At 54.0% G+C, this 16,183-nt stretch overlaps 2 protein-coding genes across 3 annotated transcripts in view; one reads left to right on the top strand and one right to left on the bottom strand.

Moving 5' to 3' along the window:
* Positions 1–16,183, top strand: part of RPS3 (ribosomal protein S3) — a 171,817-nt gene that overhangs the window by 45,559 nt on the left and 110,075 nt on the right. The gene's annotated exons all lie outside the window — the stretch shown is intronic.
* The window catches only part of GDPD5 (glycerophosphodiester phosphodiesterase domain containing 5), an 82,011-nt gene that overhangs the window by 17,289 nt on the left and 48,539 nt on the right, over positions 1–16,183 (bottom strand). For both annotated transcript variants that reach the window (XM_081282160.1, XM_081282161.1), the window contains exons 4-6: positions 8,437–8,540; positions 5,369–5,462; positions 4,673–4,732 (exon numbers count right to left, since the gene is read on the bottom strand). In XM_081282160.1, coding sequence (XP_081138286.1) covers positions 4,673–4,732; positions 5,369–5,462; positions 8,437–8,540 — 258 coding nt within the window. The remainder of the gene's footprint in view (positions 1–4,672; positions 4,733–5,368; positions 5,463–8,436; positions 8,541–16,183) is intronic.

Below are 16,183 nucleotides of genomic sequence, written 5' to 3'. Positions count from 1 at the left end.
CACAGCTTCAGAGGCGGGTCCAGATACAAACCCCTCTGCCTGTGCTCCTTCTTGGAGTTCAGGCTGCTGTGGGGAGGGCTGGGAGTTGAGGGGGCATCGGGAGCTCCTAACCATCCTGAGAAGCCCCTCCCTCCACACCTAGGCTGTCCACTCGAGGCACACATCTGCCCCCTTGTGGCCTTAGGAGAGAGCTGGCATCCCCGAAGGGTCGTTTCTGAGAGCATCTCATTACAATAAGTAACTGTTGGTGGAAACACAGACAATAAAACTGACTCCTCATAATCCTAATACAATTAAAAATCCGACCACCTCTGGGTTTTACAGATGCTGCAGCAGCAGCTACAAGCTCAGCAGCTCTGCTGAATATTCAGCGTGGATCTCCCTCTCTGATGCGTCCTTAAGCCATGGTAATAGCACCAACTCACAACAATGTGAGTCCTGGGCCTTAAGGCTGGCTAGGAAGGATGACTCCCCCGCTGGTGGCCTGGAGACAGACTGAGAGAGTGGTCTTGGATTTCTGTCCTGTTGGGGCTGTGGTCTGTGATGGCAATGAGGGTGGAGGCTGCGGCAGTGCGCTCATTCATCCCAGAGGGTTGCCTGGGTGCTGGGACCCAGCCCTGCAGAGGGGCAATGGGTTGACCTCTTGGGGGTGCCTGGCCTCTGGGTTCTGGGATCCCAATGGCAGAAAGTTGGCTCAAGGTGGGAGCCACACCCAAGTCCCACTCCTGGGTCAAATCCTGGTTCTTCTGCTCTTCATAAATCTTGCCTAAGCTGAGATGTGGGGACAGTGAGTGCCTACCTGGAGAGTTTGGGGAAGATAAATGAGGAAATTCCAGCATCGAGAGGAAATGCTTCCTGGATGTTAGTAGGATCATTTTAAGTGACAGCAACTGAACAGGATGATTGTGAGGAAGGAATGAAACTCTGTGTGGAGAGTGCCTGATGCATGCAGTAAGTGCCTAATTTTATGTGCCATTGGTTAGTGCTGTTATGATGAACACAGTGCCTAGCGTATAGGAGGTTCTCAATGAATGTTCCTTTCTTAAGCCACAGCTGGAGGGATAGAGGCAGGACACCAGGCAGAACTGTGGAGCCTGGGTTAGCTATTGGAGAAAATCCTGAATTCACTGGCAATGTGGATGGTCAGCAAGCTGAGGCCCTGATTGAGTCTGGGATGTGGGCAGACACACCAGCCCAGCTGCTCTGGGGCTCTACGGTTCCCAGTGTTCCTCTCTGGCCTCAAGTTGGGTCACTGACAGAACCCTCCTCTGCAGGCTGTGGCTGAATCCCCTGTGGCAGGAGGAGGAGACGTGCTGGGGAAGGAGGAGCTGCCTTTGGCACCCCACAGCGGTGGTATCCCAAGGAAAGGGCCTTGTGTTTACTGCCAAGCCCCCAAGAATACTTCAACCTTCCCCACACCTTCTGGGCTCCTGGGAGGGAGTTCTGGGAGGCAGGAACTCTGGGCAGACTTGGGAGGAGGAAGAAGGTCCCCAGGGGATCCTTGATTCTCTCACAATACCAGGTGTTGAATAGATGGCTCCCTCCCCACCCAGTCCCTGAGCACTTCTGTCCTTCCTTCCTCAGGATCCAGGGGAAACCCAGATTCAAAATATAGGTCATGATTAAAACATAGCAGGGCTGGGGATGCAGTCCAGTGGAAGATGCCTGGCATGCACAAGGCCCTGGCTCCATCCCCAGTATTACAAAAACAAAAACAAAAACAAAACAATACCATAAAACTCAAGTCTTCAAAGCAACATGATAATAAGTAAAAAGTTCAGAAATAGATCAGAATGTATTAAAATATATGGTTTATGATCAAAGTGGCATCTCAGATTAGAGGGGAAAGGCAGGCTTGCTCAGAGAAGACAGCTGGGAACACTGGGAAACCATCTAAAAAGAACTAAGTAAGATCACACCATGCCCCAAAATAACTTCCAAAAAGATTAAAAAAAATTTAAATGTTAAAAAAGTGAAAACATAATTACCAAGTGATACCACAGAGAAATTTTATATAATCTCGGAGTGAGAAAGATCTAAGTCTGACACAAAACCCAGGAGCCATAAAAAGAGATGACAGATCCAAGTACTTAGGAAAAAAAAAAAAATCCAAACCAAAAAACCTTGTGGCACAAATACAATGAACAAAGTCTAAAGATAAATGATAAACTAGGAAAAATCATCTGCAGCCAAAGGGCTAATCACCCAAACTATAAAGAGCTACTGCAAATTAATAAGTAAAAAGCAAATTCCATAGCAAAAAGGGCAAAACACTAAGAGAAAACACACGTGACTCAAGCTGCTGAAAAGTGCTGACTCTAACTCATCCCAAGGGAAATGCAAACTATAGTTAGGTTTCATTTTTCGCCAATCAGATCGGCAAAGGTCAAGAAATCAGCTCACATCTGTGGGTTAGGGGTGTTTTTGTGGGCCTGGCCATACATTGCCAAAAAAGTCTGAATTAATGGCACTTGGCAAGATCAAGATTATGAAAGTAGACATTCTTTACCCAGAAATTCCTCTCCTGGGTCATTGCCACACTGCCTGGGTTGTGGACTGAAAAGCAGCTGGGTTAGCAACTAGGGCCATCAACAGGGACCTGGCATGGATACCTAGGGAACTTGGGAATGCCCAGAGCAGGGAGCAGGAGAAAGTGATGGCCCCAAAGGTCTACTCTTAATGTCCCTAACAGGAGTGCCAAGCATGTTGTCAAGGGGCAGGACAGAGGGTGTTGTGTTTAAAGAGAAAGAAAAACAAAATGTACATGTATGTTTGTGCTTAAAATATCTCTGGAAAAAAATAAATTTTCATTGTGTACTTTTTTGTGTCATGAGTTTTGAACCACATCAATGCATTATGTGGTCAAAAATAAATTAAAACAAAAACAAAAGACAGCTTTCTTAGAATACAATGACAGAATCGTGAAAAAATAGAATACATATGGAAAACTTCCAGCACCTGCTTAAAAGCCCTGAGCCCTCCCCCTGGCGAGGCAGTCCCTGGAAAGCCCCTCCTCACGCCAAGATCCCACAGAGAGGATGGAGGGGAGAAGGGAGAGGAGGGCACGCCTGGCCCCCAGGGTGGGCACCCATGCAGAGATAGCATTGATGTGCTGCCTCCAGCTGGCTCAGTGGCTCTATAGGCCTCTCCACCAGGATCAAGCTGATGTGACCTGTCCTGCTGAGAGGCAGGCTTGGCCCCAGGAGGTGACCACAGCATGTGCCAGCCCCACCCAGGGTACCAGCTGGTGCAGTTCTTTCAAGTGTTAATTTTGCAGCCAGGAGAAGAAAGTGCCTCACAGAGGGGGCTGTGGAAGCTCAGAGGAGAGCTCCCATAGAGTCACCAGCCTCAGAAAGGTGGGATGGGCCCAGGGGCTGCTCACTGCTCTAAACCCTTGCAAGACCAGCTATGCTACAGGTGTAGCTGCTGGCTCCAGACCCTGTCATTAACCAACCTTGACCCCCACCCCTTCCCACACTGCTCACAGGCCCGAGCTCTCAGCTCTCTTCCTCTTCCTGGCCCCCCTTCTAGCTGGAAGTGAGCCCTTTCACTTGGAGTCACTCTGGACCCATCTCATGGGCTCATGGCTGTTTCTGAACACTTTAGCTCCTTCCTAAGTGGTGTGCCCACTCTGAACCAGTTTCTGGGAAGAGATGACCTAGCCTTCCCTCCATGGCCCAGGGGCTGTCTGGATCAGGTTTGCACCACACCTGGGAACCCAGGGAATTGCACCAAGCATTCACGTGTGATGTGCAGGCTAAGGTTCTAGGTGGGGTGAAGCCTGCCTGCTCTGGGTCCAGCCCTGAGTGGGGTGCTGGGGTGGGGAGATGGTCAATGCCAGTTCCAGTCTGCAAGGAGCACTAGACCTGCAGGGAGCACCAAGGAGTGGGTTGGGGTGGGCAAGCCAGATGGAAATTGACAACACGGATGTTCCGAAATGTAGAAGGGGAGATGACAGGGACTGGGGAGCCCTAGGACAGAAGACTGGGTGTGTAGGGACTAGTAACAAGGAAGGAGTCAAGAGACAGCGAGCAAGGGGGTAAAAGAGGAGAAAAGGCAGGTGGGAGGGCTGGAGGGTCAGAGATGTCTCACACAGCAAGAGCTGAGGGTGACCGGCCCAGGTCAGGAGCAGGGAGGCGTTGGCTGGGTGGGTGGGAAAGCAGGGGAGTTGAGGTCATCCTGGGATCCCTGGGAGTGATGGAAATGACTTCGCCTGACCAGAGTTTTATAAAGAACTCACTGAAGAATGAAGAGGAGGTGAGACTTGAGACAGAGTCAGTGGGTGGGCTGGGCGGCCATAGGAGCTCTGACACTGACCGCCCTCCCCCACTGATGTTCTGGATCAACCGAGGCAAGAGGGCTGGAATCCTGGACCTTCCACTTAAGCACTGGGAGACATTGGGCAAGTGACTTAACCCCTCTGTACCTCATTTTTTCCAACTGGGACATGGGATGATGTCAGAGCAACCTCCTAGGCTCCCTGTGTGGGCTGCAGGCAGAATAAGGGCCTGGCTCTGAGAATCCCGCCTGACCCGCAGCAAGGGCTCCCTGTGAGCCAGTGGAGCGGCTGCAGCTGTGATCCAGGGCAGGGATGGGGGACCCAGGCTTTTCGTCCACTGCCCTGGCCTCCAGCCTCCCCTCCCCGCTCCTGGCCCAGCAGAGGCAGGCTTACCTTGTGCAGCCAGTGCAGGTTCATCTGCTGCCCCACGGCAATGTGACATAGCGCCAGCACCTGAGGAGAGGCCCGCAGTTTGGCAGTTAGGCTGGTGCCTGACCTGGCCTGACCCAGGGCAGGGTCAGCCAACCCTTCCTACAGGCGATAGGAATGCCCAGCCCAGCCCTGTCCAAGCCTGGCCTCCTTCCAGATTATTCTAGGACTCCAGGCCCCTCCTCTTGGATTTTTCCCTGAAGCAGCCACTGGGCCCTGCTGCACTTGGACTGCCCAACTTAATTCATCAAATATTTTGGGAGTTCCAGGCCCTAGGATTCTGAGACAGATTTGAGTCCTGGCCCTAAGAACTCCCAGACCAGAATGGGGTCCACATGAATCTCTGACACTGGGATACTGGGAGCAGGAACCTAATGTGGAGTTCTTGAAAGAGGAAGTCTGCAGTGGACAGCAGGGTGGCTCTCACTGGGCTGGGGCAGGAGTGCGGGCAGGACAGACATTCTAGGATGGGCAGCTGAAAGAGACTGGCAAAAGAGATAACCTTTCTCCTTGGGGGACCCAGGTCTCAGAAGTGCAGCCACCTGAGGGACCCTGAGCAAAGCCAGCTTCCCCCTTTAAACCAAGGCAGGCCTAGCACCAACCAAGTGTCCCTGCCTACTAGAAGCAGGGGGACCAGCCCTCTGAGACAGCCCTGAGTACCAGGAGGCCTGCGATGTATGTGAAGGCAGCAGCTGTGGTCACGAGGATGGGCACAGACCAGTCACTCCAGTAGCCCATGCGGTTGTAGAGGTACCTGCCGGGAGGAGAAGGGGCAGGGGTCAGACCTCCACAGGGCCACTGCCTGGCTCAGGAACCAAAATGATCTCGGGTCTTCCACAGCCGCAGCTGGGTGGCCCACAGGCTGGTCCAGCGGCCAGGCCCTGCTCGCCCTGTAGTGGCAATCAGCGTTTCCCTCATCATTAGAACATGACTAATGCTCTTCAGCTTCTTGGTCTCCCAGTGTCCACCAAGGGGGACCAAGACATATAAAGAACAATTCCCCTCAATTCTACTGTCCAGAAATAACTGTCACCAAGACTGCAGGATTTTCTTCCTGTGGGTCCCCCAAACCTATGTATTTGAACAGCGAAGCTGGGCCCTGGGCACACAGGAGCACCCACAGCAGGAGGCTTTGGGCACCGTGGACATGCTGGCTTCAGTTCCCACTCTGCCTCTGAAGCGCTAATGGGCCCTTGAAGTGACAGGCTTCTCTGCCATTGGTTGTAACACTCACCCCCACCCCAGTGTTAAAATGTGAAAATGTGGGGTCTCAGAGATGATGAAATGTAATCCCTGACTTCTCTGGGCCTTAGTCCCCGATCTGCAGGACAGATAAGAGCAGCGTGCCCTTTGGAGGGTTCTGAGAGGAGGAAAAGAGGCGAGGCACATGGTGAGCACTCAACAGACTCTTCTCAGCACAGTGTTTACTGCTGTCTGCAAAAGTGCTGAGGAAATGTGATTTTTAAAAACAGCCATGTGGTCCTCTATTGAATCCATGTGCCATATATAGCCAACTTCCTAGAATGGCACTTCATCGTTTCCACTGATTCACTATTACAAATTAGCACAAAAATGAAAAAATTGTGCATATCTTTTTGTATTTCTGGCTATGCCCTTAGGACAGATCCCCACCAGAAGGATTATAAGGTCCAGGGAATGAGCTTCTTAAGACTCTCTGCAGCTTAGCGCTCTCAGAACGACGGAACTGCTCACGTCCTCACTGTACAGCTAGGAGAGCTGAGGCCCAAAGGAGGCAGCAACTTGCTCAGGGTTGTTAGAGAGCCAACATCAGCACCAGGCCAGTTCAGCCTGCTGTCACCTTGGGCCTTGGAAGGGGGCAGGTAGGGGACACCAGGAGGACCTACTACCTGGAAGATCATGAGCACAGTCATCTTGCTGCTCAGTTGGGGAAACTGAGGCAGGGCTTCCCCTGTAACTGTTCCTGAAAGATATTCTGGTCCTAAGTGTCTCAAATTCAACCACTTTGGGGCTCTCTAGGACACCACAGTTCAGTCCCACTTGGTGAGCACGGGCCTCCTTGGGTCTTGCTCATCATCTCTTACTACATGAACTAACCCCAAAAGCTCGTAAGACCATGAGGACTGAGTCAGGATCTCCTGAACCTTGGTACCCAGCCTCCAAGACCCTGGGGTGACAGGCAAAGAGCTGCAGCTCCCAGGCACTCCACAGTCCCAGGAGGCCTTTCCTTGCAGTCTCCCACCAAGGCAGGCAGGCAGGTAACCTCGGCTGAATCTCCCAGGAACAGGGAGCTCTCTCTGTGAAGAGTGGATGGCTCCGTGGACAACATGATAGTTAAGCCCAAGTCCTGTGCCAGATCCACCCGCATCTCACATATGACCTTGCAAGGGCCCTTTCATCTCTCTGTGTCTGTCTCCTCAGACTGTCCTCAAATATGTGTTTTTGTCACTGACAGGTCATATGACCATGAATGTGTCCCCTTCTTCTTTGGGCCTCAGTCTCCCCATCTGTGCTTGGTACACCCTCTGATCTCCTAGGTCAGCAGAACTATCCAGGGTCTGCCACTGAGGCCCAGGAGGAAATGTTCACAATGGTACTCATGTTTTGGATACCTGAGCAGACGAATAATTGATTTATGGAATTTAATAAAGACCAGAGGCCACCTCTGGGACCCAGCTAGGGCTCTGGCTCATCTTTCTGGGCTGCTGTGGAGAAGGAGTGAGACCGCAGCACGTCCTTTATTGTGCTCATTAATAACAGGGGCACAGGCTGGGGCTGTACAGAGGAAGGGGGACAGCCAGATTCCACGGTCCATGAACGGAGTCTCAGATCCCCACAGAATCCCAGAAACATGGCCCATCAAAAGCCGAGTCCGAGGAACCCCACAGCCCCCACACAGCACCCTCCAGCTGGAGACCTGGTCTCCCGGGAGGCAGCCTCCCACACCCACCCTCCCATTTTACCTCAGATCAACCCAGTGCCTTCCAGGGGAGGACTGGGGGCGAGAAGAGACAGTATCCCTTCTGCACCCAGGTACCTGCCTCAGACAGCCCCTGCCTTTGGACCTGAGGTGCCCACGAAGGAGACTGAGCTGTCCCCAGACCATAGCCATGGCCAGCCATGCCCAGGGCTGGCTCAGAGAGTTAGGAGGTCTGGGGTTGGGGCTTCTCCTCCGCGGAGGCCTTGGTCTCTCTGAGCCTCGGAGTTCTTGTCTAAAAAGGAGATGACCAGAGGTCCGGCCTGGGCTGAGTGCTGTGCCCATCTTCCGCTCCTCTTTTCCCTGGCATAGCCCCGGGAGGGGTGTCCTGTAGCCCGTATGGTGTGCTTCCGCTCCTGCCTCCATTGATCTTTCAGGTGCCCCTCGTGCCTCCTCAGGCAGGCCATGCAGGATGAGTCACCCACATAAACACCAAAGGTCTGAGGGCCAGCACTGAGTTCCATGGGCTCAGTCCCCGCCGTCCTTGAAGGCTGTTCCTGTGCCTCCCAAGGTCCCAGTGGGAATGCCCTCAGGGCAGGGGTCTCCTTTCCTCTCCATCTTTCTTGCCAGCCTGGGATGTACACCACGCCCCCTTCTCTCCCAATCTCACTGAGGCCCTGCAGGTGGGTAGGACAGAGGCTCCTGGGGTGGGCCTTGCTCAAGGCCACAGGAAGGACAGGTGTCAGAGCCATCAGATCCAACCTGGGAGAGAGGCTCAAACTGGAGCCCCCAGGTCCCAGCCACTGATGCCCAGGACCCAGCCCCCACTCACCAGTTGAACTCGTCGTAGTCATTATGGACTTCCCACCAGAAGTACAGCCAGGTGAGCGTGAGGCCAAAGGTGAAGGTGAGGAGCAGGAACCAGAGGCGCTCCCACTGCAAGGGCAGAGGAGGAGAGGGGTCAAGTGCGGGTCCTGCCAGGCAGGATTAGTGCCCTCTTGGTACCGGTGAGGAATGAAGGCTGAGAGGGGAAAGGACCTGTTCAACGTCACAGGGACCAAAGTCACAAATGAGTGGGGAACAAGGAGCAGGGTCCACCCCAGAGCTGTGGTCTTTCTGCTGCAGACTAAGGTCAGTGTGTGTTGGTCTTCTGTTCTGGCAAATGATCCCCAGAAGCAAAGTCTCATCTGCCCTCAAGCCTTCACACTGGCCAGTGACTTGCAGTCTGTGAAGTCGCATCCCTCATTTATTTTGTCCTCAGACATGCTTACAAAGCAGGTCCTCTTCTCCACTTCTACCCCATGCTTCTGATAACAACACTGAAACCCAGAAAGGCCAAGTGATTTTGATTTGTCCAAGTCACACAGCAAGTTAGCAGAGGATTAGGGACCAGGGCCCCAGAACTAGAGCCCCAGTCTCTAGGCTTTAAAGAAGTAAGTATAAAGTTCCGCCTCCTCTTCTGGGCACTGATGCTTCAGGGCCTAGCGAGGCTGTCTCCAGTCCAGAGTGGCAGTGGAGGGTATGCTGACCACCACTGCTGCTTCCAGAGGTTTTGGCTCAGAGGTACTTCTGCCTGGGCCTTATTCCTTTCTTTTCTCTATACCCCAGTCTCAGAAGCACAAGCTAGGAACATCCTGCATAAGGGGGCAATGACTGCCAGGGTCATCAAATAAATCAGTAGCCTTTTGGGGGAGGTCAATGTAATGAGGGAACAGAGACCACCTCCCTTCCTGGGCATGGAGTAGTGGAGGTATCCTTTCCTTCACCTAGGCACCACCTCGCCCTTGCCAGGCTCCCCACTGCCCTGACTCCTCCTGAAATGACAGCCAGTTCGAAGCTATGGTTCCAACTGGTCCCACTTTAACACCCTTGACCTCTCTACCTTCACTCCCACCAGTTGCCTCAGCCAGGAAGGGCCACTCTCCCTAAGCTTGTTCTGCCAAAATTCCTGTTCATTTTTTTTTCTTGGTACCAGGGATTGAACTCAGGGGCACTTGACCACTGAGCCACATCCTCAGCCCTATTTTTTTTTTTTTAATTTTATTTAGAGACAGGATCTCATTGAGTTGCTTAGCGGCCTCACCATTGCTGAGGCTGGCTTTGAACTCTTGATCCTCCTGTCTCACCCTCCCTAACCACTGGGATTACAGACGTGCACCACTGTACCCAGCCCTGTTCACCTTTGAATCAGTTCAAATGTCACCTTCTCGGGAAAGCCTTCCTGGGCTCTGCCTTAGCACCCTTACACCATTTCTCTGCTCCACAGCAATAGGGTCCCTCTGATTTTGCTTGGTTTTTGGTACTGAGGATTGAACCCAGGGGAGATTACCACTGAGACACATCCCCAGTCCTTTTTATTTATTTACTTTTAATGTTGAGAAAGGGTCTCACTAAGTTGCTGAGGCTTGCCTTGAATTTGTGATCCTCCTGCCTCAGCCTCCCAGGCTGCTGGGATTAAGGTGTACAACGCTGCACCTGGCAGCATCCCTCTGTTTTTAAACTTGTACTCTTTGCATCCTGACCTGCTCAAGTGGCCATTCCCCAGATGACATGGTTCCAACAAGATGGAGACGGAGTCTGCCTCCACTCCATCAGCATTTATGCCTGGGCAGGAAGCTGTAAGGGGAGGAAAAGTCCAGAACATCGCTCACCTTTGCTGCTCAGGGACACCTCAGTGGGGGCATTAACTACAGCATCTGGAGCCAGACTGCCTGGGACTTCAAATCCCTATCTACCATTAATAGGCTGTGTAACTAACCTTGGGCGTGTTACTCAACCTCTCTGTGCCTGCTTCTTCCTCTGTGAAATGAACTTAAGAGCAATCAAATCATGAAGTTGATTTGAGAATTAAATGAGCTAATACAAGTCAAGTACTCAGAACGATGGCTGGCAAACAGTGGGCACTCTCCATTAGTATACCATAAGCACCCGTGCCTCTCTCCAACATGCAGGAGAAGCCATCTTCCTGGGTCATCTGTGACTTGGTACACACTAGCAGCTCCCCCCACCCCATGAGTCACACAAGTTGGTGACCCATGTCTGGGTAAGCAGCCGCCACCACTCATTGTCACGTGCAGAGCCAGGATGCTTTGCTTAACCCCCCCCTTGATTTAAAACAGAGACCAAGGTGACCATACTCTAAAACCCAATCCTCCCAGCAGGTCTGGGGTGGGGATGGCTTCTCAGAGTAGGTCGCTTGTGCCTGCCCACCTGGGCATACACTGGCACGAGCCCCAGCTCCAGGCATGGCAAACCCAGGATAGGAACAGAGAAAACCTGGTGAGAAGCAGAGCAGGCCATGTGCCCTCCTGGGGGACTGAGGCCCATGTCAGGGAACCACTAGGACAGTCTGGGTGGTAGCTCCGTGCTGCTTCCCGAGGCCAGGTATGGGTCTGGCCCGCACCACCAGGGCTAGGCGTCTCCACCTCCTCCAGCACCTCCGCCTAGTCCTTCTCAGAGTCTCTACTGTTGCCTCAAATTCTTATTTGTTCATAACAGGCCCCATTTCCTGCAGGGTCCAGCTGGCAGCTCTCAGGCCAGTCTTAGTGTCTGGGGCTCCCACAAAGGGAGCTGTGACCCCAGCCTCATTCCCTTCTGGTGTGTCACGCCCCAGCTCAAACTCCCTGCTGCCTGAGCTCTTCCACAGACTCTGAGGCCGGACCAACCTCTGCACCTGCAGCCCCACATGTGCTGACCTGCTGCAGTTCCCAGCAGGCCCTGTGGAGCCCACAGCTTTACGTGAGCCACATCCTCCATGGAAGGCAGCCTTTCCCTCCTCAGTGAGACCCCTCCTCCCCGAGGGCATCCCTGTCCTACAGGGTGAATCCCAGCTGGCGCCCCACCACCCTCACACCAACCTTGGCGTCAGCAGAACCTGCAGGTCTGTGATTCTGTGTGTGGCTCTGCCCTCGGGATGTGAGCACACTGAGGAGCTGGGTGTCCTCATATCCCCAGGTGGTGGAGGAACTCAAGAAAGACTTGATAATGAACCAGTGGGTTCCTTTTCTCCCACCCTGGTGTGATATGCTCATCCAGGAGAGATTTCATTGGGGCTTGACCACCCTGCCCCACCCACCAGAGGAGCACTCAGTCCTGGACGGACTGAGCTGGTGGTGCCGGGTGCCCATCTGTCTCCAGGGCTTGCTCTCCTGCAGCAGCGGCGAGCTCTGCACTGCACTTCGAGCAGTGGCCAAGGCCCCAGGTGACGAGAAGCCACAGCTTAGGATGGCACAAGTGTCCTGAAGGTCGAAATAGTAGAGCACCTGCTGCAGGTGCTGGGAAGACATCCGGCAGCAAGGTGTGAGAAGGACCCAGGGTGACACCGACAGGTAGCCCGGAAGACCACAAGCATTGCAGGGGTCAGGTGGCCCCCAGAGGTCTTGTGCTCCACGACACGGCCAGATCCTTACTTTGAGCCAGAACAGGACAAGAATGGGGGACTGCATCCCTGCCCCTAGAAACTGACCAGGGTTTCAGGCGTAGAGCCTACAGGTACGTGAGGCACCCAGGCATGGCAGGGACCCGGACAGGGCCTCAGCAACAAGGAACTAGGAACTCCGTTTTCAGGACAGGGGCTTGAGTGAGGGTTGGGGGGTCTGGGGACTACAGGCCTGGGAGCTGGGAGCTGGAGGTCAGCTGGCTACAGGGGGCCCTTGGAGGAGGATGAAGAGGGCCAGGCAGTGGAGGAGGAGGGGCGGGTGTGCGCTGAGAACAATCAGAGGAAAAAACTACATGACAGCGGTTGGAAGGAAGGGGAAGGCAGGGACTGGAGGAAGCGGCCTGTGTGCAGCTCCACTGATAAAGAGGTTCCAAATGGCACTAATGGTCCTTGTCAGGGTGCATTATGGAGGAAAAAGGCCTGTGCCGCTGTACCATTAACAAGCCAATCTGGCCCTGCTCCCGGAGGATGGCAGCAGGGATCACTGCCCCAACTGGCCTCCTGAGGCCGCTGCCATGCAGAGGGATAGCACTTCTCCACCTCCCCGTCTCCCACAGCCTGCACAGGGTCAGGGAAGGATCCCCACACATGGCTGAGCAAGTTGTGCTCTGCCCCACGCCAAGAAGCATGGGGTTTCCACACAGGTGCAGATTCATGATGACAATTTTTGACAAATGGCAGGCAGGTGGCAGAAGGGGTGCCTTTTTTTCTTCATTTGCACAAGGGCTTAGTGTGGGCAAGTGGAGGTCAGAGAGGTCACCAAGTGGGGGAAGAGTGGGGAACCCTGGATTCCTGACAGAAGCAGCCCTGAACTGCTTCCCTCAAACCTGCCCTTACCCTTGGGACCCCATATGGCCATCCCAGGCCCAGCGTGGTTTCACCCTTCCCTTTCTCTGGGTTGTACCCTGGGTCCAAACTCTGCTCTTTCCTGCTCCCAAAGACTTGCCCTCCTGGAGCATCCTGCTCTGGCTCTTGGTACCTAACAACTTGACCTTACACAACATCATCGTGGAAAGGGCCTGACCTCTGAAGGCCAGGCTCTGCCACGTGGGCCAATCATTTAGCCCTCTGAGCCTTGACTTTTTCACCTATAAAATGGGAATCATAACTGCTGCCATAGAGGGGTGCTGTTAAATGAGCTATTGTACTTCAACTGGCGTACAGTATGCACATACTAAAGGTCACTTCACTGAAGTTTGGGCTCCTTTGGGGCAGGGATGCCTGGGATATCTCTGGATCCAGCATCACGCTGGAGCACAAGGGGGCACTCAGATATGGTGGGAATAACTGAAGAAGGGACTGTGTCTCAGGGATGCTCAGGGCCACTGGAGGACAAGGCCATCATTCAAGCCTCAGACTTATTCTCAGGCCAGGGGCCCAGGGAAGCAAGGGCAGGAACTCCCATGACATAAGCCTCCTCTCCTTCCTTTCAGCGCCCCGGCAGCCGCCAGGGAGCAGGACAAAGGCTGAGCCAGGCACAGCTGACCTAGCCGGAGCTGCCCCCTCATGGGGTAGGCCACCCCCTCATGGGGTCAGCAACTCCCCAGCTCACCCAGGCTACAGCGGGAGTGTGCTGGAGGTGGCTGCATATGGGGCAGCCAGAAGAAGCCCGGCTTGGTCAGGAGAGAACCCTGGGTGTAGGTGGGTAGGATGCTGTAGCCCTGCTCCGAGGGACGAGGCTGAGGCCCAGTGGCTGTTAGAGAATCCCAGAGGCCTGACTCCCAGAGGCTGCGGCATTTAGTCCAAATCACTGGCTCACCTCTTCCCATTCTTGCCCTGACCCTCCAGGAGATGAGACCCTCCATCACGATCCTGCCACAGTGGACCAGTTTACAGAAGGCCACTGCTCCTCCACTCTGCCTCCTGCTGATAGTCACATCCTCTCCTCACCCCTCCCCATCTCTGTCCCTCCCACTCCTGAGGCCTCTGCATAATAATAAGCAAAAGGAGATTATCAGCAGCAAGGCTCACAGAGTCACCGAGCTCAACTGCAGTGGCAGACCCCAATCCAAGCAGGAAATGTGGGCTCTGTTGCCGGGGAGAGACAGCCCTTCCACTGCTGGCTGCCATTCACTACGGGCTCCTGCCTGCTCCGTACCACTGCCCCAGGCCAGGATGCCCACAGCTGCCCTGCTGCTGCTGGGGACACTATAGGAGATACAGCACCTCCCCCGAGTCCCCAAACAGAACCCAGAGCCTGAACTCTGTAGTCCGGACAGAGCCAGGACAGGAGCTGCCAAGGCCACCCTGGCAACATCACAGACTCTCAGAATCAAGACACTCAGAGCCAACGCTGTCCTGCTCAATGCTGTTCCCCTGCCTGTACCCTCCTCAGGCCAGAGGCGCTCTCTCTGGGGATGGGGGCTCAGCCTATTCCTGCTCCAGTAGCTCCAGGGACAGAGCTCCTTTGGGGGACAGCCTCGTCCTCTGACCAAAAGCTCTTACTTCTACGACTCCCAGGCTGACAGGGAAAGGGGGACTTGGTAGCCAAGCAACACTGGGTTTGAATCCAGGGCTGGCCACTGCTGAGTGACCTTGGAGAAGATGTTCACCTTCTCTGGACCTCAGCTTCCTGCTCGGGGAACTGGGACAGCAGCCATGGCGTGCTGTGCAGAGCTGTGAGGGCTCACTTGAGGCATTGGGCCCCTGGCCAGGCAGGGGGATCATTTCCCTTCCCTCCTCCCTGCCCTGAGTGGAGCTGAAACCTGCCAGCTCCTGAGCGTCCCTGATACCATAGAGAACAAATCCAGCCAAAGGGCAAGAAATCCTTGGGTCAAATGGCCAAGGCATGGGGGACTATAACGCAGAGCTGGGCTTTAGTCTGGGCCCTTCTCCCCTCTGGCTGCGTGGCTGTGGGCCAAGCACTCAGCACCTCAGACCTCAGCTTCCTCCTCTGTTCACAGTGATGACATCACCACCACCTCACAGGAGGCGGCTGGGCCCAGCTATTACAGATGTAAGCCGCGCATCGCCAGATCCACCATCGTTCCTATAATTATCATTTGGCGTCTGACAGCCCTTTAATTATGTGAAGACAGTGATCGAGTCTTCTCCCTCCCCCTGCCTGAGCTCCACCAAAGTTTTCTCCTGCTGCTGAGGACAGCAAGCCTGATCACCTGCCCCCAGCAGGGGTGGTCGCCAGGGGCAGCCAGAGCAGGTCAGGCCAGCACTGAGGAAGGAAGAAGAGGCCCTAGCCGGTAGCCTGGCTGTGCCTGTCCCAGGCTGCGCCCTTGCCTGCAGAGGACAGAGCCCATAGGACCTTTTCATGGCACTGTGGGTTGGCATTCCCCATCTCTTCCTCCCTGAAGGTCTGCAAAAGCAGGTTATGAAATTGAGGAAACTGAGGCCCAGAGAGGGGAAGCAACTGGCCCAAGGTCACAAAGGGCAAATGTAATGGGTACAGCCAGAATTCACCCGCCGGGTCTAGGTGCCTCCACCATCCCCAACTGTCTCAAAGCAATGAGGAGCAGCAGGCTATGTAATTATCCTTGTCTGGCCACAGAGGAAATAAGTTCAGAGGGTCAGGGCCTTGCCCAAGGTCACACTGCAAGTCACAGTCAGTGCCACGGGGACCCTGGAATTTCAGAGTTTCAGAGTTAGACAAGATTTCAGGAGATTTCGTCATCTTGCCTCTTCCCCAAAAGGTCCAACTAAGAAATGAAAAAACAGATCTGAAAATAGAACAGCCTAGAAACACGGACACAGGATGAGTATGTCAGTAAATCAGTGCAGAAATGGCAGAGAATTCAGCAGACTGTGTTGGGACGCATGAACCTGCACTTGGTGAAAAATCCAAGTTGACCCCTACCTCATGCCAAAGCTCAGGGCCCTGTCATCTCCTCCTACACTCTCCACTTACCCCAAATGCACGGAGCCCTCTCTGCACCAGCCTGATGGGCTTTGGCTACTTGGAGCTAAATCAGGCCACCCTGAGCAACCTGCAGTGGTGACTGAGCAGAAAACAGGTGACTCCAATCCTGGGGATAAGTGAGAGTGGGAAAAGTAAGGCTGCTCAGGGGTGCAGAGGCCCCCTTTAATTCTTTTGGTACTGGGGACTGAACCCAGGAGTGCTCTACCATGAGCTACATCCCCAGTTCTTTTTATTTTTATTATTATTATTTCTTTTCCAATTTTGAGATAG

This window comes from Spermophilus citellus, assembly GCF_964194105.1.
Source record: "Spermophilus citellus genome assembly, chromosome: 2".
Classification (NCBI taxonomy): Eukaryota; Metazoa; Chordata; class Mammalia; order Rodentia; family Sciuridae; genus Spermophilus; species Spermophilus citellus.
The sequence above is the reverse complement of the archived record's forward strand: the minus strand, read 5'-3'. Positions and strand labels throughout refer to the sequence as shown.